Genomic DNA, 26,593 nt, shown 5'->3' on the forward strand with positions numbered 1-26,593 from the left:
GGGAATGGCTTAAAGTGAGGTCAGGTCTGTACTGGGGGCGTTATATAGTTGTTTATTTTAGACATTTTTGTAGATTCTCTATATGAAGAATCCTGTCCTGACAAACTACTTCAGTTCAGATATTCTTAGACGTCTTGGGTCTGAAATAAAATGAAAAAAGTACAGTTCTATACGTCTCTGCCTATGGATTCAGACTTCTGTGTCACCCTGTAGTATATCGGGATTCTTTAATCCATCATGTCACCCCAAGCGTTTCTGAAGCGTTCTAAGAAGCCGGCCTGACTTGCATTAAAATGGAGCTGGAGTTAGTTTCAGAACTCTCAATATAACGGGTAAGTGTGGACCAAAACTATGGGATTGCATGACGTTTTTATGTAGGAACATCCCTGATAATGTCTCTGAGACAATACGCTTCACACGGACGTAAGAGGAGGGACACTGGCTGTGCTGAAATGCGTCAGGAGGCTGTCTGGAACAGAGGAGAGGAATGCTGGGAGAGGAGGACATCCAAACAATGTAGAAGCAGCTTTAACTGATCTCGCTCTATGTTCCATATACAAGGATCCGCCAGGGAACATCCCACAAGGGCTGCGGTTTTGGAGTTTCTCTGACCCTGTCGTCTAGCCATTATAGTTTATGGGAAAGGGGAGGGATATATTTGCCACGTATTTATTTTAGGGGGGGGGGGGGGGTAATTTGTCTCCAAATTCAGTCGTATCCAATTTCCACCCGTTACTAGGGGGCTCCCACATCACGGTCACTACTACCAATCAGAGTGTGTTTCCTCCAAACGACGTAATGCCAGCCTTGAGTGAGCTCACAGACGCCCATGATTGGCTGTAATACCGTGATTAATACCGTATCACGGCCATACAGCTCTCTCCAGGCCCCCGGCTGCGAGAGGCTACAGCATCACCGGGGAATCGAGGGGGAGGGGGGAGGGGGGTCTACTCAATATTAGGTGGGTGGTCATAATGTTATGGCTAATCGACATTTAGTTGCTTAATAATGTGTTAAATATAAAAAAAAACGTTAAACAGTGTACCTCATAGCACAAATATGATGCTGAGATTTTTCTCTCATCATCACACTGTACTGTATGTGTTGTACATGATTAGTTTAATATTATATATAAACAATTAGGGCTGCATTTCTCAGACTCCGCATTTAATTCAATATACAATAATTCAATTAAATTACACCCTTTATTGGTTGCACTTTCACTCCATCTGTTAACAGAACTGTTCAGAATTCCATAATGCTTCATCAGTAATAATTACATAACCCGGTTCATTAACCTTCGCAATATGAATGTACATATTATTGCACTGTAAGTGTTTAATACTGCAGTAGATAGAAATATTTTCTCCGCTCGTGTGCGTTCAGTTAAGAGATCCAAGTGATGCGTAAAAACCCATGCGTTTGCCCTTGAGCAGATTTCCCCCAACGAATACACCAAAAGTCTTTTTTTAAGTAGAAAAGAAATAATATTTAATACAAGAATAAAACCTTAATCGACGAATAAAACATGGTGGATTTTTTGCTCTTGCAAGTTTGAATCAATAAACACTGTGAGAGGGCAGAAAGGACATGCTAATGATTACATAACATGCTATAGGTGATGGTAATGAAAAAATTAAAGTTTGGCCTGGTTCATGAGGTTATAACAGCCAAACATTGTTTTGCAAATAATGATTTAAATCAGTTAATAATACACTAGCTGTTGTTAATCCTTAAAACACAAGCGACAACACAGCATAGGTCAATAAGGATAAAAATATATATACTGTACATACAGTATGCTTATATATTAGCCTTGCTGGTGCGTGTTAGCGGGGAGGCTCCTGACTTCAAACTGTATATTTGGGTTTTCAGATATGTCAGGTAGAATGAAAGCATAAGTCAGTATTTTTATTTTTTACATGTAAATTTTACCACTACTGGAATATGGGAATGATGTCACCAAAATGTAAAACCTTTGAAAAAATGAGCATATTGTTATAATTTCTCAGTCGTAAAAACAACCGAAAACAAACTTAAAAACATGTGATCTTGTGTATATGCATTATTTCTTTGCCAAAATTTTTTTGTTCGGTCATATTTGTATAGTCGGTTAAAATGAAGTAAAATTAGGTTTATTATGTTGCCTATTTTGTGCTGAAAAGAAAGGATATGTCACGCTATACTGCACAATCCTGAGCCCCGTATATGTTTATTTAAAAACAAATAATGACTAAAGTTCTCTGAGTTTTAAAGGTTCCACATAAATACTTATGTACGATAAACACTGGACAAATTCTGTTTTTTCCACTTTGTGATGAAAAAACGTCTTTAGGGTTTGGAGACAAAAAAAAAAATGTTAAAAGATGTTTTCTGGCACTCTACGTAATGGTTTCCTTAAATTCTGTATATAATCAAGGTGCTTACAAACATCTCATTAGTCCTTTTGATTCTGCGTGTAAGTACTTGGCACGTCCATTCCCTTGGCGTGGATCAGTCATACGAACCCGGGGTCTGGTATGGCGTGTCTTTGATGTTTATAGAGGACACATTCTTTAGGAGAGAAACTAACATGAGAGCTATTCACACAATGGGAGCGTTTAGAGACCTGACACTGGGCTGAGACCGTGCCTCAAATGTATCCTCAATTTTCTCTAAACATAATCGACATAATTGCATCGTCGCAGATCCCGGGACATCTCTTGCTATAATAGGTAGGAGTTAATGGTGGGATGATGATTTGTGAGGGAACGCTGGTGACACGCAGGAAGCGCCAGTCGAACCCTGTGATCTCGTGCAGTGATATTGCCTTTTATAGCCACTCGCCTGCAGAGGAAATCCTCGCCTAATTAACCAAGTCCTGCCCTAAGGCCCCTTAAGTTAGCACTTTCCGGTTCGGTCCCAAGGAGAACGCTAGACGCTGATGAGGAACAGATGGAATGTATGAAGTTAGAGGTCAAAGGATCGAGTGAGTATCCACTGAGAAGGGCATTAGGACACGGAGTGATGTTTGGATTCTTCCTTCTGCCTGTCCTTGTGTCTGACCTTCACACAGGACCTCATGTAAATCACTTTTCATTGTCCTAAATCTCCATGTGACCAGACGAAGCACTCCTCTTATAGACTTAAAATGATGGAAATTCAAGGAAACGTATTGTTGCTGATTGATAATCCTGTTTTGAAACGTTAATGGAGAACCACATTTAAGCTGTCAATGTTTTAATATACACTTTTTCCCCAGATACATTAACTCTTGGCGCAGTTCGTTTCCTCCTTCCTTTCTGGCGAACGTCCAAGTACGAACTTTACCGAAATGCAGCCGGGTCTAAATTCGGCAGATGATGAATGGCATGTTTCCGATATTTAACGCGTCTATAAGAGTTGGAGAGGCAGGATGGGGGCGTGTCTTGTTGCCTCTCGTTGTCACGATATTTGTTCAGATGTGCAGATGATTGTTTTGTCACGATCCCTCCGATGTCTCTGTTGTGTTTCCGCAGAAATTGTTTCTTACTCAAACTAATGTAGTTCACGCGGTAAAGTAAACAGAGAATAACCAGCCAGAATCCGTATATATATTCTTGGTAATTTATAGTTGGGTTTACCTGACATTGTTCCAACTACAACGATGATGTTAATTAGATGTTTTACTAATTAGAATTTAATATTGAATCTTTAGCTTGCTAATAAAGAATTACATAAAGTGGTGTTACAGAAGTCCATGTGCTCACTAGGTGAGGTTTTATTGCTGAGTGTATTGCTCTATTTTGCCCCCTAGTGGAATAAGAGAGACTTTTAAGTTCATTGACGATCCAAAACATGATACCAATTTATTTGATTGATTAGGACTGGATTTGAAGTTTTAGTTTTAGTCCTGTAACTTTTGACACCCTTTGTCTATCAGAAACATGGTGACATGGAAGCAGCTGAAAAACAACGGTTCATGTAAACGTCAACAAACTTGATAGGATCAGGGAACGAAAGCAGTTCCTCAATGTTCCTCAACACACACTGATGATATACTGTATGTTTTATTCCTTTTTTTTCAGTACATTGTGTCACTGTAACGGAACACATCAAGGTCCTTCCCCTTTTTATCTCCATTTTCTTTCGTTCGTTCCCTTTTCATCTTCGTTCTCTTCTTACACATACTAGACCTGATGGATCTGTAGATTGCGAATGAGGAAGACGGTCTAAAGTTGAGCCTTTATTGATAAAAATACGGCAATAAACATCAGAGATTGCAACACGACACCATTTTTCTGTATCCTGTCTCGTTGTTGTTGAATTTCTAACATGAGGCAGATGGATGTTTAGCCGTGCACTGGAGACTTTTGTTGTTGTTGGTTCGGTAGAAAAGAGCGCTGAAATGGTGAGGTGAGTGTTAAGGCATGTACATGAAATGTGATCTCCCTTTAAGCAATAAGCAGACATAAGCAATAAGCCTATTATGTCATAAGCAATATTTTTTGCGAGAGGTGACGAGGGTCCATCTGTGTGCTCTTTAATGTACAGAAGACTTTCTTTGCACGTCAAAAGAAAAACTGTAATTAAACTGTTCATTATTTGTGGTATTAAAATTCTAAGCAGTACAAACAGGCACTTCTGCTGTTTACTATGACAAAAGTATTTAAATCTGACTTTAATTACAACCTGAACATGCACCGTGCCGTACACTCAGAGCGTGACGCTACTGCTGCGACTAAACTGCAATCAAAATGTCTGCTGATGTCGTTTAGACAGACAGATCTGTTATTACTGGTGTCGGACACATTCATCCACATCTGTTACCTGAAAGCTTTTGCACAACCCACATCATCATCATCATCATCATCATCATCGTTATTATTATATCCAGGGTTGTTGTTTTGCACACCGCTGGGTTTGAAAATGCAACCCGAGCTTTGGGAATAAAGGTGATGTAATTGATGTGAAAGATGGAATTTATTATAAGCACGAAATTCTGCCAATCCAGACTATTATTACCGAAAACACGGTTTCTGAAATCTGATCTTTAAAATTTGGATTTCAGTCGCAATGAGCTTTAATGAAGTGAAATCTCTAGACAGTAGGAATCTTAGCCGGGTACATCCTGTACATTTTGGCGTCAGCAGTGGTTCGCTCAAGCAGCCTGACTGAAACACAGTGCCTCACTGAGCTCCTAAATAAAACCAGGTTTCCTCCAGAGCTCTCCAAAAATCTATTTTGTGCATTAATTGTGTGTTTTTCATTATTATTCTCAATAAACTAATCTTTATTATTATTACATTTTTTAAAAACCTTCATGGAAAACAAAGAACACACTGTGATGTAATTAGGCAATATCACACTGGAGGTTGTGCTGTTGTACTGAATATCAGCATGGCATAAGACAATTTACCGTGGTATATGTAAACATAGTGCATGTTGAAACTCTTACTATGTTATAACATGATACAGTTCTGCCTGTACTTTATCATACCAGTAGGATGTACTAACATATTTATTATAGTACAGTATGTACTAACATACCGTATCAGATGCCTGCTGAACTTTGGAAACTTCTGTGGTAGCTAATAAGTACCCTGGTATTCAGTTACACAGTAAAGTGGCACATTTACATCATTATACATCTGAGGGTTAAGGGCCTTGCTCGAGGATCCAACAGTGGGATTCGAACCTGGGACCATCCGAACCATGGACTAACACCTTAATCTCTAAACTACCCCAGCCCAAAGTACCCACCCCACTACTCTATAATGTTCTATAACACCTACCATGGCATATTATGGTATGTACTGTAGTTTACCATAGCAACCTTTTTCATGGGTTGCTATAATTTATATATAAAACATTACTTATTTCGCCCAGCAAGCCTACTTGTTTTTTTCCCCCTCTCCATATGTAAGTCTACACTCCAAACTTTTTTCATTAACTCGCATCAACTGATTGGCCACAATACATTAACGCCAGACACTACAGTCCATTAACTAGCGAAACACTGCGACTGAGGCTAATAAGAGAAGCATTAGCGTTAGCCAGTTGGAGCTGCTAGTGCTAAAGCTTGAGTTTGTCATGATCGAGGAGATGGAACCATTGGAAAAAGACATCATCATTATCATCATCATCATCATCATCATCATCATGTCGGGATGTTCGACTTCGAGTCTGGCTTTGATGAAAATGTCGCGCTGTGTATACAGTATACCGACAGTATGATATATATTCCATGAAACGCAGCAAACAGCAGACAGGTAAGCAAAATCCTGAACGACCCAGTGACTAAAATGTTCTGATGTGGCTTTTCTCAAAAATGTCAGAGTCAGAGGAGTGGCTTAGTCACGCGCTGGAGAGCTGCTGCTGGAAAAGCTGTCCAGTCTGTGATTCATGCTAGTGTTGTTATAATGCCATGTTATTATTATTGTCATCTGAGGATTAACTGAATCAACTAAAGACAGGCTTTCGATTGCACAATGCTTAAGCTAGCTTGTTTGTCATAAATTTCCAGAAAACATTCAGGAACTAATGACATACAGGACGAGAGATCATTTGTGCCATGACACCATTATGAAGTGCACGCAGCAGCCAAAGCACATAAAATCTAACCAGCATGTTATAAATAACATGGTACTAATGTATTAACCCTGATACTTTATACCCTGGTATAAATCAGTTTGCTAATCCTCATTTATACATTTTGCATTTCATTTGAATTTAACTCCATATATTTGTTATGGTATTTGGGCAGCGGTGGCTCAATTGGTCTAAGCTGTAGGGTACTGATTGGAAGGTCGAGGGTTCAAGCACCAGCAAGTTGCTACTGTTGAGCCGTTAACCAAAGCCCCTAACACTATCCGCTCCAGGGACACTGTATCCTGCCTGGCTGACCCTGTGTTGTGGCCCCAGCTTCCAAACTGGGATATGTGAAAAAAAGCATTACACTGTGTTGTAAGGTACATGTGACAAATAATAATCATAATAATTAGTGGCCAAAAATGAGAACTGCAACAAGCGATAATCACTATAAGCCCACTGGGGCAGGTACTTCAATTCTGCTTTTAGACTATCCTCTATATCCACCCAATACCACACGTTCTGTACGTGATCCTGTTCACATTACACTGGAGTGAACGGTACAGTATTAATCACCACCACTATGTAATATGAACTTCTCACTGAGATATAAACATGCAGTGCTGTGATATTACAGTATGTTGCAATTGCTGGTTATAAGACTGTGTAAGTTATTCTCAATTGCATTATTAAAAAAAAGGGCCCAATTAAGTGATATCTGTTTAGAACTTACATATCAGAACTCACATGTGACTGCTTTCCAACATAAACACAGATCCTGCATTTTAGTTTCTGTTTTAAATATTTGAAGTCTTTTTAATCTCATGTGATTTCAAGTGGAATTCTACTTATAATTAAAACTGTTTACTTTATATATCAAATATATGAGATGTTCTATCGTAACATAGGTTGACTTTTAAGAATTCATTGGATTTCCTTTTCAGGTCAGGGATGGAATACGATCGCAGCGCCCTCATATGACGTGTCTTGAAGTTGTTTACGATTTGTTAATTGTAAAAAAAAACTTTTTTTCATTCAGCCAGTAAGTACTGTACGTCCAAGACATAATAAACTGCTTTCAAATAGTCCCACACTGCTCCATGCTCAGAAACAGGAGTAGAAAAATCCAAGGTTTTATTTTATATCAAATAATCCGTTGAAAATATCCAATTGAATACAAAAAAGGCAAAGTGTATATTAAATAAATGTGTGTCTATGATGTGCAAAATATTTTCCATTTCCAGATACTGTATGCTGCTAAGACTGGAAAAGGAAACAATAGAACATACAGTAAAAACTAGCTAGCTCATGCTAAGTAGCGTTTCTCTATCCTACATTATGAGTGCATTAAAATACAGCAATATGGTGGAGCTTTCAGGTATTCTGGGTAATTAAGTTTAGACTTTGAGAACTTGAAAGAGATCAGACTTGTGAAAAAGGTGTTTAATGAAGACTTTGTGTTAGCTCAGACTTGACATTGTGTTGTCGAGGTTAAAGTGCTGGATTTATAAACTGGCTCTTGGTTATTAAAGGCGTATTGTTTTTATGGAAGATTGTTCCTTTCATGGATGTAAAAATTGCTACAGTTTGTGGCAAAAACAAACAAATGTCAAAAGATTTAAATTTTGGTCCCGTTGGTTATAGCTTGAAAATATTTGTACTGACATTTTTAAAAATAATGAAGTTACACGAGTTTTAGTCCTGACAAAACTGATTTATTAGCACCTATTGTTTAGACGGTAACTTAAGCAAAAAGTTGGATCAATTGTACCAAAACACAACTTCCTTGATATACAGTACACAATAACTCAATGAAATTTTCAGGAAGTAAAGGAAATTTAAAGAAAAGCAAAGTAAAATTAAGTAATAAATTTTTCAGAAGAATGAATGAATTTTCTGAAAGTTGACTAACAGTTCAAGACATTTCTACCCCTATATAAAAAGAATCTCCCGGAACATTTATGGTTCTTTATGCAAAGATAAACAGTGAGTTAGTAATTAATTATTTATTTCTCTCAGGTCCCATATCGTGTGCTCTGATGTGAATTCCCAAGATTGTTTTTTTGCAGAAGTATCTAAAACTTTGACATGTAAAACGTGGTTAGGATTTTAAATACATAATTACTTTTCTTTTGCTTCTCTGCAATGAGTCAGATTTGTTTTTCTTAAATAAAATACTACTGACTTTAACTTATTTCATGGAATCTAAAATTTGGAACACTAAACACACAACACGGATGATGGCGTTATCATTACGTCATGTTTATTCTAGAATTATAATTTATTTTTTTTACATAAAACAGCGAAAAACTCGCAGCAGGTTTAAACAACCACCTGGAGACATTGAGCGTGAGCAATTAGTGGGTCACTATCCTGTACCTATATTATATAGATAAAATGTTTCAATTACATTTATTACATATGTTTATTTAGTTATATTAAACCCTAAATAATCATTATGGTTAATGCTAGTCGTATACTGTTCCACCAACCTGATTATACAAAGCTCTGAAAATGAAACTGAATAACCGAAGCAATTACATTTAAAAAATAAAAATGGGGTGATTGTCATAATGTCTTTAGTACATCCAGTGCCTATTCACACACACGAGTCATTTAACAATAAATCCTGATAAGATGCAAAAAAAAAAAAGGAACAAAAGAATTGATTTTCTGACAGTTCTTTCAGGGACGACAGCTGAGACCGAGAGGACAGTTGGATCTGAACATTCGGTTCGAGTCACTGTATATTATTTTGTATAGCAAGAATGCAGAGTATAAATATTTCACTATTTTGGATGAGGTGAGTTCAGTTTGTTTTTTTATTAGATTAAAAAAAAATAATAATCCATACACAAAGAATTGCACCTATCGACTAGAAATGGCAGTAATCGGATACTAGCTAAATAAATACATTAATTTTAATTTTGGGTTAAAAAAAAAGGTGGATTGTACAGTATATTGAGAACAAACGTATTAGATTCTGCAACAAGGGCTTCACCTTCAGAGGCTTGGGCATTGGCTGGAAATTGAACCAATTACTGATCCACAATTAACTGCATTTAAAAAAAAAAATCATGATATGGACGTTTAGTTTTTTAAGCACAGAAGGCTGTGGTTTGTTAGAAGTAATATTCAGTAATTATAGTTGAGAGTTTTTGTAGAGGTTATCAATAATTTGGGTCAGGGATAGCTCTATGGTTTATGGTGCTGATCAGAAGGTGCCAGGGTCGAACCTCAGCATCAGTGTTGGACCCGTGAGCCAGGCTCTTCACCCTTGACTGCTCATATCGAATAAAGCTGGTAAACCAGCCCATGTAAGAAATGACGGCCATACAGTGTTTCCAGAGAGTTGAGTATCGTTGCCTAATGTCACTTAGTCAGTCCTTTTAACATGTTGTTGTTAGTATTTCGGCTGTTTCCGTAGCAACCGTGGACCGTTTGATCTGCACAACAACTTGGCACAGGGTTTAAACTGGATGCCCTTCCTGATGCAACCCTTACATTGGGACCGTGGCTGAGGTTTGGGAACTGAACCCAGGCCTTCTGCATGGAAGGCACAAAACCTACCACTGAGCCACTTATGCTCTGGCCAGTCCCTTTAGCATATTTCTTAAAAACCATGGCGCTCCCTGGTGGTGATGGCTATTACCATTAGCAAGAATCAGCCCTGTTTGCAAGATACAGTATCGCAGAATGGATGTCCTTTTTTCGACAGGAAATCTTGTGCATTCAAGTGAGAGAGAGAGAGTAAACAAATGGCAGAGAAAACCTCCTGGTTGCTTCATTTACTGATTAAACGCTTGCCTCATTGTCTTATTTCAATGGCGTTATTGATGGCCTGGTCAAGCTGTTTTTGGAGATCAGAAGAGCATGTAGAAGTTGAAACATTACCCCCCTCTTAAACTTTGCAGAGTGAGTCAATAGGCAGGTCAAGTGTGTCAGGAAAAGCCAATACCAGACAGAAGTTTGGAAGCATTACAAGGCATAGTCCTTTAAGTTGATTAATAGCAGCTCCTTTGATTTAGTTTTTTATTCCTTGGTATGGGTTGCTTGTGCCAGAAAGGAACGTTTGCTGCAGAAAACAATCCTTCTACCAAATTTTTTTTTTTTTTTTTTGGATTTGTATTTAGGTTCAAAGGAGCACGTTCGTGGCTAGAAACGCAACGAGCTCCCATTCCATGTCTATTCAGAATGCAGCTAAGATCATGTTTTATCCCCTTTTTCTTTTATAAAAAAAAAAAGGTAAATCAATTTGTTCCTTTTGGTCAAAAGAAGGATTAGAGAGTCAGAATACAGCTGAGACAAATAAAGGAAAAATGTCTTGAATGGGTGAATCGGTTATTAAACATTATTGGGCCTCTCATCTCTTATTCAGGCCTGCAGCCACGGTTTGGCAGGAGAGAGCGCTGCCACTGCCACATGATAGATTCGAGGACTAAACAGAGCCGACTGAAGTTTCAAGGTGAGGAGGCTTTTTATGAACTGGAGGATGGGAGCGGCTAACTCCATTGTGTTCGTGGTTTCCATTACAGCTAACACAGCTGCGTGGAAGCCTCATCCGTCACTGTGATGCGGAACAAACGGCCGATGGATGCAGGTAGAAACGCTCTTTTCATGGTGCTGGAAAACGTCGACTAAACCGTCAGGTTTCTGCTCAGCGCTTCCTCCTTTCTCATTTTATACAACTGTACATCCGTTTGTTTAACTTCTTTCGATCTTTTTCCAGGACGATCCGTGTTCCTCTGAGCACCGCTCATATTTCTTGACTTGGCTTTATGCACTCTCACGATGTGAGATGGACCTCACCTAGGCAAATAGAACACCGCTGTTATGAGCTTCTCCAGCTTTCTTTCTTTCTTAGCTCTAGTTCACACTTCATCAGGTTTCACACTGAGAAACTCCATTAGCAGTCTGAAGAAGCATGGCTTCCATCAGAGCCCCAAGACAACAGCTGAAGAATGCTAGCCTCGGGCACCTTTGCCAGGTCACTCCTGTTTGTAAACGCAACATCTTCCAGCTGTGCTGTTCACGGAGGAGTCTGTCTATGGCCTTAAGGTTAATCTACTTCATTATGTCCTGCCAGGATGCAGTCTTTTGTGCTTCTAAAGAGCTGTAGAGCTACCGAGAGGCCAACAATCGGTGGCTTTTGATTTCATTGAACAAAGCGAGAGAGAGAGAAAGTGAAAGAGAGAGAATGAGGAGAATCAGATGAATTACAAAAAGCTCCTCTGCCCTCTTTAGGAGAATGGAGGAGTAGTTAGTGAGCATCATTGCTAAAGCTGGAGCCTCCTGCTGATTTGTGGCAAATAAAAGAAGTTCATTAGCCTGCAGACCCCTACAGTATATTAGACTGTCTTTCCCAGGTGTTGGCCGAGGTCTGTACTGCTTTAATCCTCTCCTCCTGCACAGCATTTTGGGTAACGGGCCACATTAGGTTCATGCCGCGCTCAACTAAAGATCGTAACTCGTACCTCCGACTCGTACTTTTTTTCTTTTTTCTTTTACATGTCGTAGCTTAAGGTTAATTAACATGCAGATTTTTATTAGATGTTACATCTATAACACAGACTGTACTGATGTACTGCATCTGATGGGCTTGAATGCCCAGAGGTTGAAAATGATACAGATTTTTTTCTGAATCTCCTGTTTTAAAGTCGTGCTTTGTCAGGAGGTATCTGTTTAAATCTCTTTTGAATAAACTCGCAAAAGTATGCTCTGTAGTGTTTCAGCCAGGAAATGGAATGAACCTGTGTATCATCTCTACCCTAAGTAGGCCACTTTGAAAAATTCAAGCAGAGGAAGCAATCAGATAGGGGTTCATGTCAATCTGGAATTTCGGATAAAATTTCTGGTAAATGATGGAGTAAAAGTATAAATCCAGAGTATGGAGATAAAACATTCGAACAGTGCAAACATTAAAAAAAAAGGTCCGTATGTCCGTGACAGTCGTTCTTGTGAACATTCAGCGTCTTATCCTTGAAAATCAACAGATAACTTATTGCCACCTTCAATAAAGAAGAGTGTGTGGGAACTGTACACACAATCATCGCCACATCCCCCATAGAAGCCATTTCCACATGTTTGGGCTATTACAGGAGTTCCTGGGAGGCCAGTGTTTCAGACATGAATTCAGATAGATCATGGCGCACTAAGAGAACGTTCTACCTTGATGGTGTCCAAGCACTAAAAATATGTGCATTAAAATAGCAGGGAATTATTTATAGAGAAAAAATATTCAGAACAGTCTCTGTTTGAAGTAAATTATAAGATTTCAAGGATCCGGATTTCACATTTGGTGATCGAATTTAAAGCGACGTTATTGCGCTGAGGATCTTCTCAGCCTGGTCCTAGGAAAACCTGGTCTCTAAATCCTGATGTTCTAATGTAATTCATTTTCTAAACAGGTCTGAGTAGAGAAAAGGCCAAAATGTAAACTAAAAACACCTTTTTAGTTCTTAGTGTCTTAATACAGCCTCATTCGTCTGGCCATGATATCATCAGCTACCTCACATCTTCATGCTTACACAGGAGCTCCATTCATCTTGAACGAACTACACACTGGATCAGATATGTAAGGTGACCGTTTCCTCCCTGTTTACCTACAGCTTACTTTCCCTTCCCTGGACAGATTTACACCCCCTTCAGGCTTTTCATCTGCGTATTACCTTCTAGTCAGCGGTTTTATTTTCCCGCCACCCCTCCTGACCTGCTTACCCAGCACTACTGGGCCCTCGCATGACCCGAAACGGGAACGCTTTCTGGGCCGTCCGCGAATCCATCACCTCGCCGCCCTGAGGCTTTTTTATCTGAGAACGGCAGATACATGCATTTCATAAAGGAGAAGGAGAAAGGGAGATTGAGAAAGATGAGAGGGAACAAGACTACAGGGAGATGAAGAAGCTGAGAATCGATGGAGAACGAGGGAGGGCTGCAATAAGCAGTAGAGCGATAGGGCGAGGGAGGAGAGACAGAGATGGAGGGAGGTACTGTATGATGGTGCAGATAAGGCAGCAGAGAAGAGAGATGGAGGTAATAAATTGGACCGGGCAAAGGGAGTAGCGCAGCGAGTGTGGAGATGCAGAGACGTCAAGAAAATGAAGTGCATTATGGACCAAAGTGCAGGATTTTAATGAGGGTTAAATTGTGGAAGCTTTTAGGTGAGATTATGGAAATGATGCAGGTGTGCAATGTTAATTAAATACGTTTATATGCAAAAACACGTGAACTTGGTGTGTCTGCTGGGAGAACTGTCGCTTTCCGTCTTTAATAAAGTAGCCTAGGACTGGCTATATTTCCGTAAGCTTGCCTGTGTTCTTTGCTAACACTGCGTTAGACTAGCATTGATTCTTGTAGCTAACATTACTCGCTGGTTTACACCAAGTTGTCCTTCTTTGGTGCTCAGACAAATACACTCCCTGTTCGGTAATCGGAGAGTGAATCACAGATGAGAAATGGAAAAAGTAGATCAAAGGATAAAGATGAAGTTTTGTCTTAAAACCACTCCAGCGTGTTAAAATTCACTTATACCACTTCAGCGCTGTTATTTCGGCCAAAGTGAAAATATGAACTAATCCCAGTAAAAATATTAACTTTATCTTTTCTAATTAATATCTATTGGTGCAGGTGTTTGTTTACATTGAGACAGTAGCGCATTAGTAGTGTTGGGGGACGTTAGCTTTTAAAGTAACAAAATTAGTGTCATTAAAAGTAATCAGTTACATTACAGCGTTACTTTCTGATAAAAGTAACTAGTTAGAATACTTTTCCATTGCAGAAAATAAAAACTCCTTTGTAACTTTATAATTATTTTGCCATCATCACTCCACGAGGTTTGGCCCATAATCTGTTAACTACTAACACCCCTATCTTACCAACGCGGTTTCACGTGGCAGCCGTAAGTACGATTCATCATGATTCACCGCGAGTTTTGGCGCCGTGACTACATTTCCATCTTTCCGCGTGTCGGTTCTCGCGGACTTCGTGGAACATCGGGCGATCACTCGCGGCGGCTTACGGTGCCTAACATCGCTTCTCACCGCGAGTCAAACCGCATAGGTGAGATATCAGAGGAGGCGGGTTATTGAGGGCGGGGCTTGTAGGACGATTTTCACACACACACACACACACACAGACACACACACACACACAGTAACAGATTGACTGCTGTCTGGCTCACAGATTACATAAATTGTCCGAATAACAGATTACATTTTTGAAAATATAACTAAATATCTGAGTACTTAAATAGTGGACGTAACGCGTTAGATTACTCATTACATCAAAAAAAGTATTTCAAGTATGTTGTTCGTTGTAACGCGCTACACCCAACACTGCACATTAGTGGTTTATTTTAAAGTAGATTATTAAATCTGGCACGTAACTGTTCATAACATCGCTTTTACTCAAGATTTAGATTTCACTTATGGTGCAGATTAAACTTCAGGCAGAGATCTAAGGACTGCAGGAGATTCAGTAGATTCTGTCCACTGTTTTGTGTGATGATGTGACAAAAAATCTGGTTAGACAGACAGACCGGAAATTTCCTGAGACTCGGTTCTGATCCTCCAATGTATTAAATGTAAAGATATTATTGAAAGAGCGAGTTCTGACCGATGTACAGACAAAACCTTCGATTTAATTATATAGAATTTACTGAATATTTCACGTCTGATTAGCCCATTAGACACTATATAACACTAGCCATGCAGCAGCGGGCCTGTTAACAACACATGATCTCTCCAAGCTGAATAAATGGCGTAGCTACTTTAAAATGCAAGTCAGGTTTACACATACGTTTTCATGTGGAAAAAAAAACGTGACATTTAGTTAATTTCATCTGTTTAAAACATTTGTTTTGCATGCTTTACTACCGGAGTCACGACTTTCCCCCAGAGTACATTTTATGCCTGGATACTTCTATCTTTAATTAAGATTTTAACACATTATCTAAGATCAGAAACTGTTAGAGCACACAACAACTACACACACACACACACACACACACACACACACACACACTGTTCTAGGAAGAATAAAGAGTTATAAAGAACAGTTTGATGGACCTGCTTTTGTATTCTGCTCATTTCCAACTGAACAATAAATCTCAGTCGTTTGTCTCTAAAACCCTGAGAACAATAAGAGCGTATAAATCGACACACAGATGAAGTAGATGAGTTTGTTGTAGAACAGAAAGTTTGCTCTGCTCTGTTTACTATATTGGGGAGAAAAACATGTAATCTTCTGGTCGCTGATGAAGAATGAACTGGCGCCAAGTGTGTAAGTGTGTATCATTTCTTCATATTAAATGAAATGAAATGAAATGATGTAGGTTACATTAAAGAATTAACTGCAGGTTTTACTGCGACAGGCTGCAAAGTGCATAAAGATACAATTTAAAAACTGGTTGTTTATGTAACAGCCTCAGCAGCGACCTCATTTCCCCTCTCGTCTGTTCATCTGTCTGATCATCTGACATCATCTGATCTGATCTTTGTAAGCAAAATATGTAGAAATGGAGGCGAGGGGATATGTGTGGGTATAAACTGTATGTATATGTATATATAGTGTATATGTATGCAGTGTATATAGACAGTTGTGCATAATAGCTCATTTCTGTAAATCAGATCCTCCCGAGTACTTGATTAGGTCTTTGTTTCTGTCCTACTGTAATTACTGTTATACTGTTTACTTCTTTACTGTGTTATTATGTTGTTTAATGCTGCTCCAGAACTGCAATTTCCCTCGGGATTAATAAAGAACTATCTTATCTGATCTGATCTTATTTGATCCTATTTCCTGAGAACTGCACACGTGTCTGTGAAAAAATCTTTAACGCAATAAAAGATGGCGGGAAGCAGAAACTCAGATAGTTTTATGTCTCTTCTGAAAAAGGCAACTAATCATTGCACACAGGGCAAAATAATAATAATACTAATATTAATACTACTACTACTACTACTACTAATAATAATAATATAATAATTGTTAACCAATATTAATTAACTGGAAGTAGCTGCCATAATTTTAAAATGAGGCCAGAACCTTTAAACCCTGTAGGTATAAAATGTATCGTATTTAAATAGTACAATATGTAAGTATATTTTTAACAATTGAAAATGTTTTTAAAATACATAAACCGCTAACTAAATGCTAAATCATTTTTATTTAGCAGTCTCTGTCCACATGCCATGGGGTGATGTATACTCCCCACTCGGCCGTCGTTACAGTGGCCGTTTCTTACGGGCCAGGATTCAAGCTCGACACCTGATGGTATCCGAGCGGTTGGGGTAAAGGACCTTGTTCAAGGGCACAACGGTGGCAGCTTGGCGGTGCTGGGGCTCAAACTGGGGACCTTCTGTTCAGCAGTCCATCACCTTAACCACCGAGCTGCCCCACCCATGTATTATAGTGAATCTTTTTTTTTTTTTTTTACTATTTTTTTTTTTTATTTAACTATGCACCACAAGTTTTGAGATAATGGTGACCAAAAAATTTATAAAATTAAATTAAAAAATCATTCTTCCCAGCAGTGGTATGTCTAGTTAGTAACCTCGGGAACCAGTATAAGAACATATTTAATGATGGAAGCTTCAATGGACTTGTGTACATCACTCTGGATAAGAGCGTCTGTTAAAGGCCTAAATGTAAATGTTTAGGAAAGTAAATAAATAAATGTAATAATTTTTAGAGCAAATAAATCTTTTCCTCTAAAAAAAAACACTCTAAAAATCAATTCCAACCAGAGAGACAGATTGGGATTGCAGTTAGGACTCGTCAGCCGTCTCAGACCCTACACCCCTACGCTTTTCGAGTTGCAGAAGCAAACCTGATGTTACGAGATCCACGATCATCATGTTTCGGAACCCTGATTACTCACTGAACGGGAACATTTCCACCGATCACCGACTGACGAACTCCACTCAGGAGTCAGTGAGCCCATGAGATGACGCTCTGGAGGAGATCATCTGCTTGGAGAGTGCATCGAGTGTTATAAGTGGCACCATCAAGAAACACTTTCTAAAATGGAAAGACCACACTTTTGGCTATTTTATTTTCTTTCTTTAATATCACTGTGAACCCTTGACCAAGCGATTAGCGTCGGTTTCCATTAGGAAAATGACCAGATGGGTGAACTGAAACTTCAATAAAACGTCCCATATTACTGCAACGTTCTTTAGTTCTCCATAACTGTTTATAAAAATTACTACACGTATGGAAGCTTGCCAGGAAAATCCCGCGAGTCCTTTTAAGTGCTCGGTTGGCACGTGCAGAATGCTTATTATGAGTAAGTAGAAGAGCTTCTTTATAGCTCATTATTTCTTTTTCTTAAACTATATAAAAGATTATGGACCTTTACTTCGCACACACATGATGGTAATTGCTTGCAGGGCAGAAAATAAATAAATAAATAAATAAATAAATAAATAAATAAAGCTTTGCTTCTTGGTAACGGCATGTACACAGATCCACAGTCCTAATTTTCTGTGAGGCGGCTAATCTCCATGTAAGCCACCGAGTCGGAGCTGTTCTTTGATGTCACACGTGCTCGCTAAGGAGCCAGTATACGAGTCCCTGTATAGACTGTAGTAGTGGGGGACGGGGACGGGGACGGGGAGACGGGGCGTCACTCAAAGCACATTAAATACCTTGCAAAACGACAAAACCTGTCTTCTTTTCATTTCTGTTGATGCAAACCAGCATACACTACTTGACTCTGGAAAGGAAGTGATGCTTGAAAGAGATGGATTTCATTTTCCCGAGCACATCTTTAAGAGCCAGGGGTTTCTGCGCAAGTTGGAGCCGCTCATGGGTGAAGAGGTGCAGATGAATAGTTTCACATTCTTGAAGAGCAAACTCGATGCTATGTCACGAGCCATAAAAAAAACGGATAAACACGCTGATGAAGAATGCATGTGTTGTCGGGCCGAGCCAGCGAAGTCCCTGGAGTCCGTGTACAAAACTATTTTAGAAACATTTGTGTGTGTATTAGTGCTTTTCAGGATCAAACTGCCGATGCTGGAGCTTTGATGTGGATGTTAGCCCAATTAATCAAGCAAGCTAGCGTTAGCGATCCTAAAGTTATATTTTCAACAACTAAACAGGGTACAAACCCCACACTTACAAAAGTGACGGGTCAGATATAAAGCTCACGGGACGAGCAAACACCATGTTTATTAACATAAATGTCATGCAGTGTTTATTCCCTCATCCTCCAGAGATGTAACTGAATATACCAAAAGTTCCTGTTCGAAATTAACACAAATGAGAATAGCATTTCTTTTCATCTGCAGCAGCCGGACTCTAACACTCCCTTCCTGAGCTACGGAATCAACCACATTTTTATACAAATTTCTGCACCAAAAAAAAGAATTAGTATGCATTTATTTTTAGAGTCATGTCTTCGAATAGACTACATTCTGCACCGTGCACAAAGCAGTATCTCTGTAAAACAGCATCGACAAATAAATAAATCCTTAGTTTAATGATGCACTGATTTATAAACCAGACATCTGTATCGTTTTTTTTTTTTAGACTTGTTGCATCCAAACGCAGCTGCAGCTTTGGGAAATATCTAGTAGGTGGCGCTATAATACTTCTCATAGCGAGGATGATTGTGAATGCAAAAAAAAAGTCAGCTGTGTGAGAGTCTTTCACCATGTAAGAGGAAAATCAGCGACATGCAGTGTGTGAGACGTGGTCCTGACACGCCTCGAAAGGAGGGACGACAAGCAAGAATTTAGTATTTAGTTGTTCCTGAACTTTTTTGTATGCTGTTTAAAAAACTGCATTTATTTATAAAAATATATAATTCGAAGGGGGAACACGTTTAGGGGAAGTCCCAGTTTGACTTGAACACACAAACACACACACACACCAGGGCAGTGTTCCCTTAATTTTTTTGAGCAGTATATTTACATTTCGCAAAAATGTTTTAGTACTGAATTTTTCTTAATGAGTAAGTAGCTACAATGCACAAAAGGAGAAATAAACATTAAAAATAACAAACAAACAAACAAAACCATAATTACTAGTTATACATAACTTTAATCAGCAATATTAGTCCATATAAAAACATGGTTTAAGTCTGCGTCCCCAATTAACTCATGTTTAAACCTAGTAACTTTAGCGATTATAACAAAACCTTGTAGCTGATCCTGCGAGCATTCAGCGTTTAGAACCTGTTCTGCTGTTTCTGGAATGTAACAAACCTTAAAATCTCACAATAGAATATCATTAACTGCTTTTGTCATCCACTTCAAGCAACACTACCTTGATTTGTACCTTTGGATGTTGCAGTTTCGAAAGAGCATGATCACGCATGATTCGCCATTAAATTACGTTTAAAGAACTGAACTTAGTTGAAGTTTAAATGCTTGCCAGAAAGTTTCGTAGTGTGTGTTTGAGGCTGATGAGGAGCTCGAGTGATGTACCGTAGCTGAGGTTGAGTTTGTGCAGAAGGTGAAAAAAGTGAAAATGTTTTCCAAATTCCAGCTGTTTGTTGTAATTTGTAAATGAGGAAATAAATCCTTTCCCTCTCAGTGGTTTCTAGAGGTTATAGGGAAGGGGGTAGGGTTTGTAAACAACAACAACAACAACAACAACAACAACCAAACGAGCAAAAAAAAAACAAACCCACCAAAAATACAAATTTCCGGTCCAAACCACCGGTGAATTTCCACTTCAAATCCGGACAAGATATGGAGATAGAGAGAGAGAGAGAGAGAGAGAGAGAGAGATTTGCAGCACCATACAGATACATATAAAGGTTTTAATGTCAACTAAACCTGACACAACTTTAATTTTCACATTTATATGACACCTTTAACATTACAGCCACATATCGACTCGAGAAGATAATAATAAAAAAAAAAAAGAAAGAAAAGAGAAGCTGTTTGAACTGGCTTAGCCTTCAATCATGGGTCTCCAAGGCACAGCATTTACAAAGGCACTAGAGTGCAGTGTCCCTGAAAATGTGCTGATTAAGAAATTGATTTAATATCTTCGGGGCAGGATTGACAGCTGCTGTAGAAGTGCTGGACCAATCCATGCATAATGGAAGAACCTTCGGCTAAGGCCATTATGTAGGATAATCATCTTAGTGGGGGTGAAAATGAGCGAGTCGAGAGGAGGAAGCATTGTTGGAGATGATTTAAAATGAAGGAAATGAGGTATATTGAGGAAGGGAAGTCATAAACAGGAAGATAATTTGTTGGACCTTTCTGCTTTCTTCTGGAGGTCAGACTGTTTACGAGCTGCTAGCCGCTGGGTTTGTAGGAGTTGCACTTGGGCACAGCCGGATGCCATCGCTTAGTGGCCAGAAAGAATGTTATAGAAGTTCTCCAGTTTCAAAGAAAAGTGCTGGTGAATACCAGAGCCATCTAGGATTACTCGAGGGGGGGTGAAAGTACTAACTGGACTTGTGGTCGCAGTGCTGAAATTTTGTGTGATTTTGGTTAAGTCAAACGTCTGGACACGTGCTCCAACTCAATGGTCTATGAATTTATCTTTGAGTTCTGAGACCAGCCCTCGTATTTACTGTACACTTAAAACTATATGATTTTTACACGTGTATATCCTGAACAAATTAAGTATCCGTGTTTTTTTTTTTAGATTTTTTTAAATGTCCCATTTGAGAGTCATCAAATCTATTATTAATTAAATAAATGAAAAGTAATATCGTGCAAAGGTGAAAGGTAAAACTGTTAATAAGATTATCGAGGAAGCAACCAATAACCAGCTCTAACGGTGCTAGATTACAATAATTATGATAATGTATTCTTGCATGTACTCCTACACGTACTGAATGGTATCCATATGCAGTATAAAAATTCTGTCTAGTTTGAACCACGCAACACACTCTACAGTAAATGCTATTCGCCCTCTTCTGCACTCATGAGCTTAGAGAGACCCAGAATTTGCTAGTGTTTGACAGCGTATGATTGACAGCATATGATTGACCGCGTATGATTGACCGCGTATGATTAAAAGCGTAGAATTGATAGCATATGATTGACAGCGTATGCCCCTCCCACCCACACAGCACATCCAGATTTGCCCTCTTGCTATTAGAGCTGGTGATAGGTTGAAGCTGCATTTTTACTGAGTTGTTATTGTTGTGAAGTGAAAAATTCTACTTCCTGCGGGATCTTCATATTGTTCTACAATAACAAATAATCAAGTGTACAAACATGGCTGATGACAAAAAGCCAATCAGAATCCATCGACCGTACTGAGCCAAACTAAATAGGACGTTTTCTTTGTTTGTTTTTTTTGGGCATTTTGTGTAAGATTTTGTGAAGACGTAACACCATGGGTCCTAATAATGTTATCAAGGACGGTAGCAAGAAGAAAAGGGAGCCACTTTCAGTTTGTTTTCTAAAGCAGCCGGGGCCGAGAGGAATCATAAATTAAGGTTAGGTTTAAGGTTTAATGTCTATTTATTTCATATTTTCCTTCATTTACACAGCTTTTCTAAATGTTTTGATTGTTTTTATATGCACAAATATGATTATAGTGTTGGAAATTGGTAATATCTGTAATATTTTTGGGTGGCTGGAACGGATTACCTGCATTTACATTATTACCTATGGGACAATGCGTTTTACAAGACGACATTTCACCTTCATTTCACAAGGACTCACCTCCAGAACGGATTAAATCCGTATGCTGATCTACAGTAACTCCCATTCTTATATGAATTTAAAATTTCAATATCTGCAGTTATTTTTCCAGTCGTTTATTGTGTGTGTGTAGAATAAATGATGATTTAATCGATTATGCAATTTCTTCATTCGTTGTTGGTCTAAAGTGGATGAAATCTTTATTCTATTGCAGACTTTAGAAAAAAAAACTCTACTTGCACCTTCTGCAAATACTTGAATTTTGCAAGAGTATCACTGCTTCTTCTTTTGAGTGCATGAATAATTGTTGCAATACTGGACTGGAGTTTGGTGCATGAGATTGCCAGGAAAAAAAAAACGCATTGTACAAGATGTGGCATTTACATAATCAACAAGTTACAGAGCATTTCAGTGTTTATTAGATTACTGTAATACTTAAAACCTGCTTGAGACAAATCAGACTATAAACATTAATAAACGCAACTCAATCAAATCGAACCAAAACTTGCAACACAGAAAAATTGAATCGAATCAACACTCTGCCTCTGATTCACAGCAGAAGTGTGAAATGCAGAAGAAAATGAAAGACAAGTCCTTAAACAATTCTGCTTTACAGCGTGCTTACTTTTATAAAGCGCCGTAATAGTAACAATAATCACAGTAATATGGCTTTCAGTTTTCAGCCCCTAATAATAATAATAATAATGACTAAGAGAAATCATTCCAAGATTAACATCCTGAGAGCCGGATGACTTCTGAAGTTTGCACGGCTGTGAAATCAATGTGTCTAGCTTCACTATTCACGCTTGGTTATGATCCATCACTCTCTATATATCCATCTGAAGTGGTTCTGTGACGCTCAGGAGGATTTTATGTCTCAGGTGGAAAACGTCTTAACAAGCCACAAGCCTGAACTGCGATATTAAGCTCACTGATCGTCTTCTCGTCTTCTGCTCCCTGATAGCGGCGACAGCGTAGCGTGACTACACGATGAATTGCACAGATGTTAGGTATCAAAATCGTCATCCGTCCTTGATAAAACACTCTGCAAGCAGATATTCTGAACCGTTCCTGGCCGAGAGATGAGGGGGAGAAGGGCCGTGAATTATTATTATTTTTTGTTATTTTTTTTTCTTCTTTCTGAAATAGATCAGAGATCTTTGAGTTGTTGTTGTAGCCAAGAAAAATGTGAAACCTGACCCCGTTTCCTCCCCTCTTTTTCCTCCAGTTGTGTATGTTTCTTTTCTTTTTCTGTTAAGATTGCAACATCTGGGAAGGGTTTCTCACAGTAATCTCTCCAAGCTCAGGGGCCTGCTCTGCATCATAATAGCGCTCAGCCCATTTCTTTCCTCTGGCTAAAGCCCACCATTTACACACACACACACACACACACACACACACACACACATGGCTCTGGTGCATGAAATGAGGTAATGCTTACATGATGTGAGCGAACAACACAAACTGATCAGCCTTCTCGCAGAAGAAATAGTTAGGCCAGGATCACAAAACTGTCACGGAGAGAAAGCAGATAAGGCTCGGTTTCACACACCTCCCTCTCCCAGAACCAGATGTTTTCTCCAACTTTTTTGTTTTTCTTTCTTATTTTCCTTCCAAGAAACCCTTTTTTTTAAATTAATGAATTAATTTATTTTTTAAGTGTTGGCTCTTTTGCCAACATGTTGTCGAAAGCACCCTGGGCGGCGCATCAGCGTGCATGGCACCTCATTAGATTTTATTGATTTAGATTTAGTGTCCGATTTCACAACAAAGCCCTCCTCGCTTTTTACGGGTCTTCGGAGAGCTCTCGTGGGCCGTTCGAAGTTATTGCACATTTTCGACACACATCTTGAGCTCGGCTGTGTGTGTGTGTGTGTGTGTGTGTGTGAGACCGTATTTGTTATGACATCCTGGTCATCTCGGGTAAATATTAGGACAGTACCGCTATAAACACCAACCCGAAATAAGCGTGCGAGTCAGCGGAGAGAAGAGAGGCCGGGAGGACAGCGGGTTCTCTCGGACGTCCTGGCTCCCGACCCCTCTGGCCACTTCCTGAGGATTCTCAGAAGGCTTTGAGGTCGCAGATAATAGCCAGTTGAGCAATTGAGGCTTGTCTTGTTTCAGCAGGTTAATGTAGTCCGAAAGCCTGCAAATGTATGCACGTTGCAAATCCATCTATTCTTCTTCAGTGTCACCTTTTAAAGCCTAAAGATATAATGAGTTTCTAAAAAAAAATCCAAGCTTTTTTTTTTTTTTATAATAATAAAATTTGCTGATCAGCACAATCTATCAGGTCACAACTTAGGAAAGTTGGCAGAAGCCGTGATTTACTTTCAGAATTTGCACGGACAAGCATTACGCAGCAAATCTGACACCCAAGGTGATGATGCAACAAGCACAAATGATTAATTAGAACTTTTCACTATTACACCTTTTTTTCTTTAAATGTTTCATTTGAAGCACCGCAGTGAACTCGTCACATGCATTATTTTTACTGCACAAATACCATGAAGGTAAAGAAAAAACAAAAATGCAATTGATCTCATGACCATCATTGACAACGGCATGCTGTACCTGAGAGACGTTTCTCACGTGCGCTTCTCCAGAATATATCCCAAGCCTTATTGGTCGAGTCCTTCACATGCTCGCTGAAGGACCTCCGTAGTGGAGGTTTCACCTTGTGTGCCATATCCATGTGCTGCTCCGGAGAACCCTCGACGCTCCTTCCTCACGCCATCTGCTGAAGGATGGGACTGAGTTTAGGCAGCTGAGCGTACCAAGACCAGGAAAGTTTTCACCCGTGATGCAAAAAGTCTGCATGTAATTTGGCACACACTCTCTTCTAAGCATGTGTGTGTGTGTGTTTAAGAGTGAGAGAGAGAGAGAAAGAGAGAGAGAGAGTGTGTGTGAGAATGAGGGAGGGGGAGAAAGGGAAAATGTTTCCTCTTCACACACAAACTAGGGGTCAAAGTCGCCTGAAAAGGAAATATGATTCGAGCGGTAAAACCGCCGCTTCAGAGAGTGAGATGCTTCTCCATCTGTACAGCCATAATTAGCACACACACATGCACACACACACGCACATGCACATGCATGCATGCACACACTCGTCTGTCTAAAGAGTGCTGAGATAAATATTAAGGTTGAGACAGAGTGGGTCTGGGGAACTGGATAAATGACCGCGTGGTGTTTGGTCTCGTACATCTTCCTCTTTCCAAAGCAAAAAGCAGAAGTTTTCTTCTCTCTGACATTTAACGTGTTCGTCTTTTTTTTTTTCCGAAACATCAGTTCGGCTGCATGAACCCAGGCATGACTGTGTAGTCTGTACTCTGGATTTGTAATTTGTAATATCCAGTGTTTTTTAATATCCAGTGTAAAAAAACAAAAACAAAACAACCTGTGCCAAGCTTGTACAGTATGTGTGGATGGGACAGTCCGCCGTGGCGACCCCTTGCTGGGAGAAGCCGACAAAAACTCTGTATTTTAAATGATTTAACCTTGACAATTATGAGTTACAGTTTTAAGATTAAAAACGAAACAAAGCAGGAACTCCGTATACAAATCTAAAAAAGGTTGCAATATGAACAATACAGCCTTCAGGATTCCTGGAAACAATTAGCTGTTGTTTGTTGTTGGACAAATTTAGCCTCGCGTTTATTCAATCATAATCAACAATATGAACTTTTTTAGATACGATATACAGGTTTTATTAAATGTTTTACTGAAATAGTGTGTCTCGTCCTCCAGGGTCCGGGGTTCCCGCCTGTGTGTCTGTGTGTATGGAGTTTCATGTTTATGCACTGTAGTCCCTTGGTCCTGGAGAATAAATGGTAAAAATGAGGATAAAAGCCTCCTTGACTTGATTTGAAATGATAGTTTTTGAACATATTTAAAGTTCACAATGAAAATTTTTTTACAAGCTTTCCTTAAGTTTCCACTTAATAAACACTTACCACTAGCGATGGGTCGTTAATAATCGATTCGTTCTTTTTGAACGAGTCTTTAACGTGACTCAGAAGAACGAGTAGTCTCGGAGAGGGATCTGTTCATTTTTTTACTGGATGCGCAAAGCTTTGCAAAATCTCCATAGGTTATGTACAGGAAACAGAATTGAGTGGTTACCTTTGAGCCTTCTAGTCCGAGTGGTTCGGTCTTTTGTCACTTGACTCCCATAGATGCTATGAAGTGCAACAGATTCACAAGAATGAACGACTCGGACTAGAAGACTCACGAGAAGAACCGTTCAGTTCTGTTTCTTGTGTAATGCACTGCATAGAGTCTATAGGAGTCACTTGAATGACTCAGACCAGAAGATATGGGAGGTGAGCTGCTCATTCTGTTTATTATAATATATTCTTAGCGGTGTTGTAATATTTTCATTACTGAAACTATAATCAAAATTTGTGTATAAAGACATCTGT

The 26,593-nt window shown here is 39.1% G+C and overlaps 1 protein-coding gene across 1 annotated transcript in view; it reads right to left on the reverse strand.

The window, feature by feature from the left end:
- The window catches only part of si:dkeyp-23e4.3 (rho GTPase-activating protein 7), a 56,981-nt gene extending 31,726 nt beyond the window's left edge, over positions 1–25,255 (reverse strand). The window contains exon 1 of the mRNA XM_053478368.1: positions 24,747–25,255. Within this exon, the coding sequence (XP_053334343.1) occupies positions 24,747–24,867 (121 nt within the window). The 5' untranslated portion in view covers positions 24,868–25,255. The remainder of the gene's footprint in view (positions 1–24,746) is intronic.
- Positions 25,256–26,593: the final 1,338 nt, after the last annotated feature.

Source organism: Clarias gariepinus, chromosome 19 (assembly GCF_024256425.1).
Source record: "Clarias gariepinus isolate MV-2021 ecotype Netherlands chromosome 19, CGAR_prim_01v2, whole genome shotgun sequence".
Lineage (NCBI taxonomy): Eukaryota > Metazoa > Chordata > Actinopteri > Siluriformes > Clariidae > Clarias > Clarias gariepinus.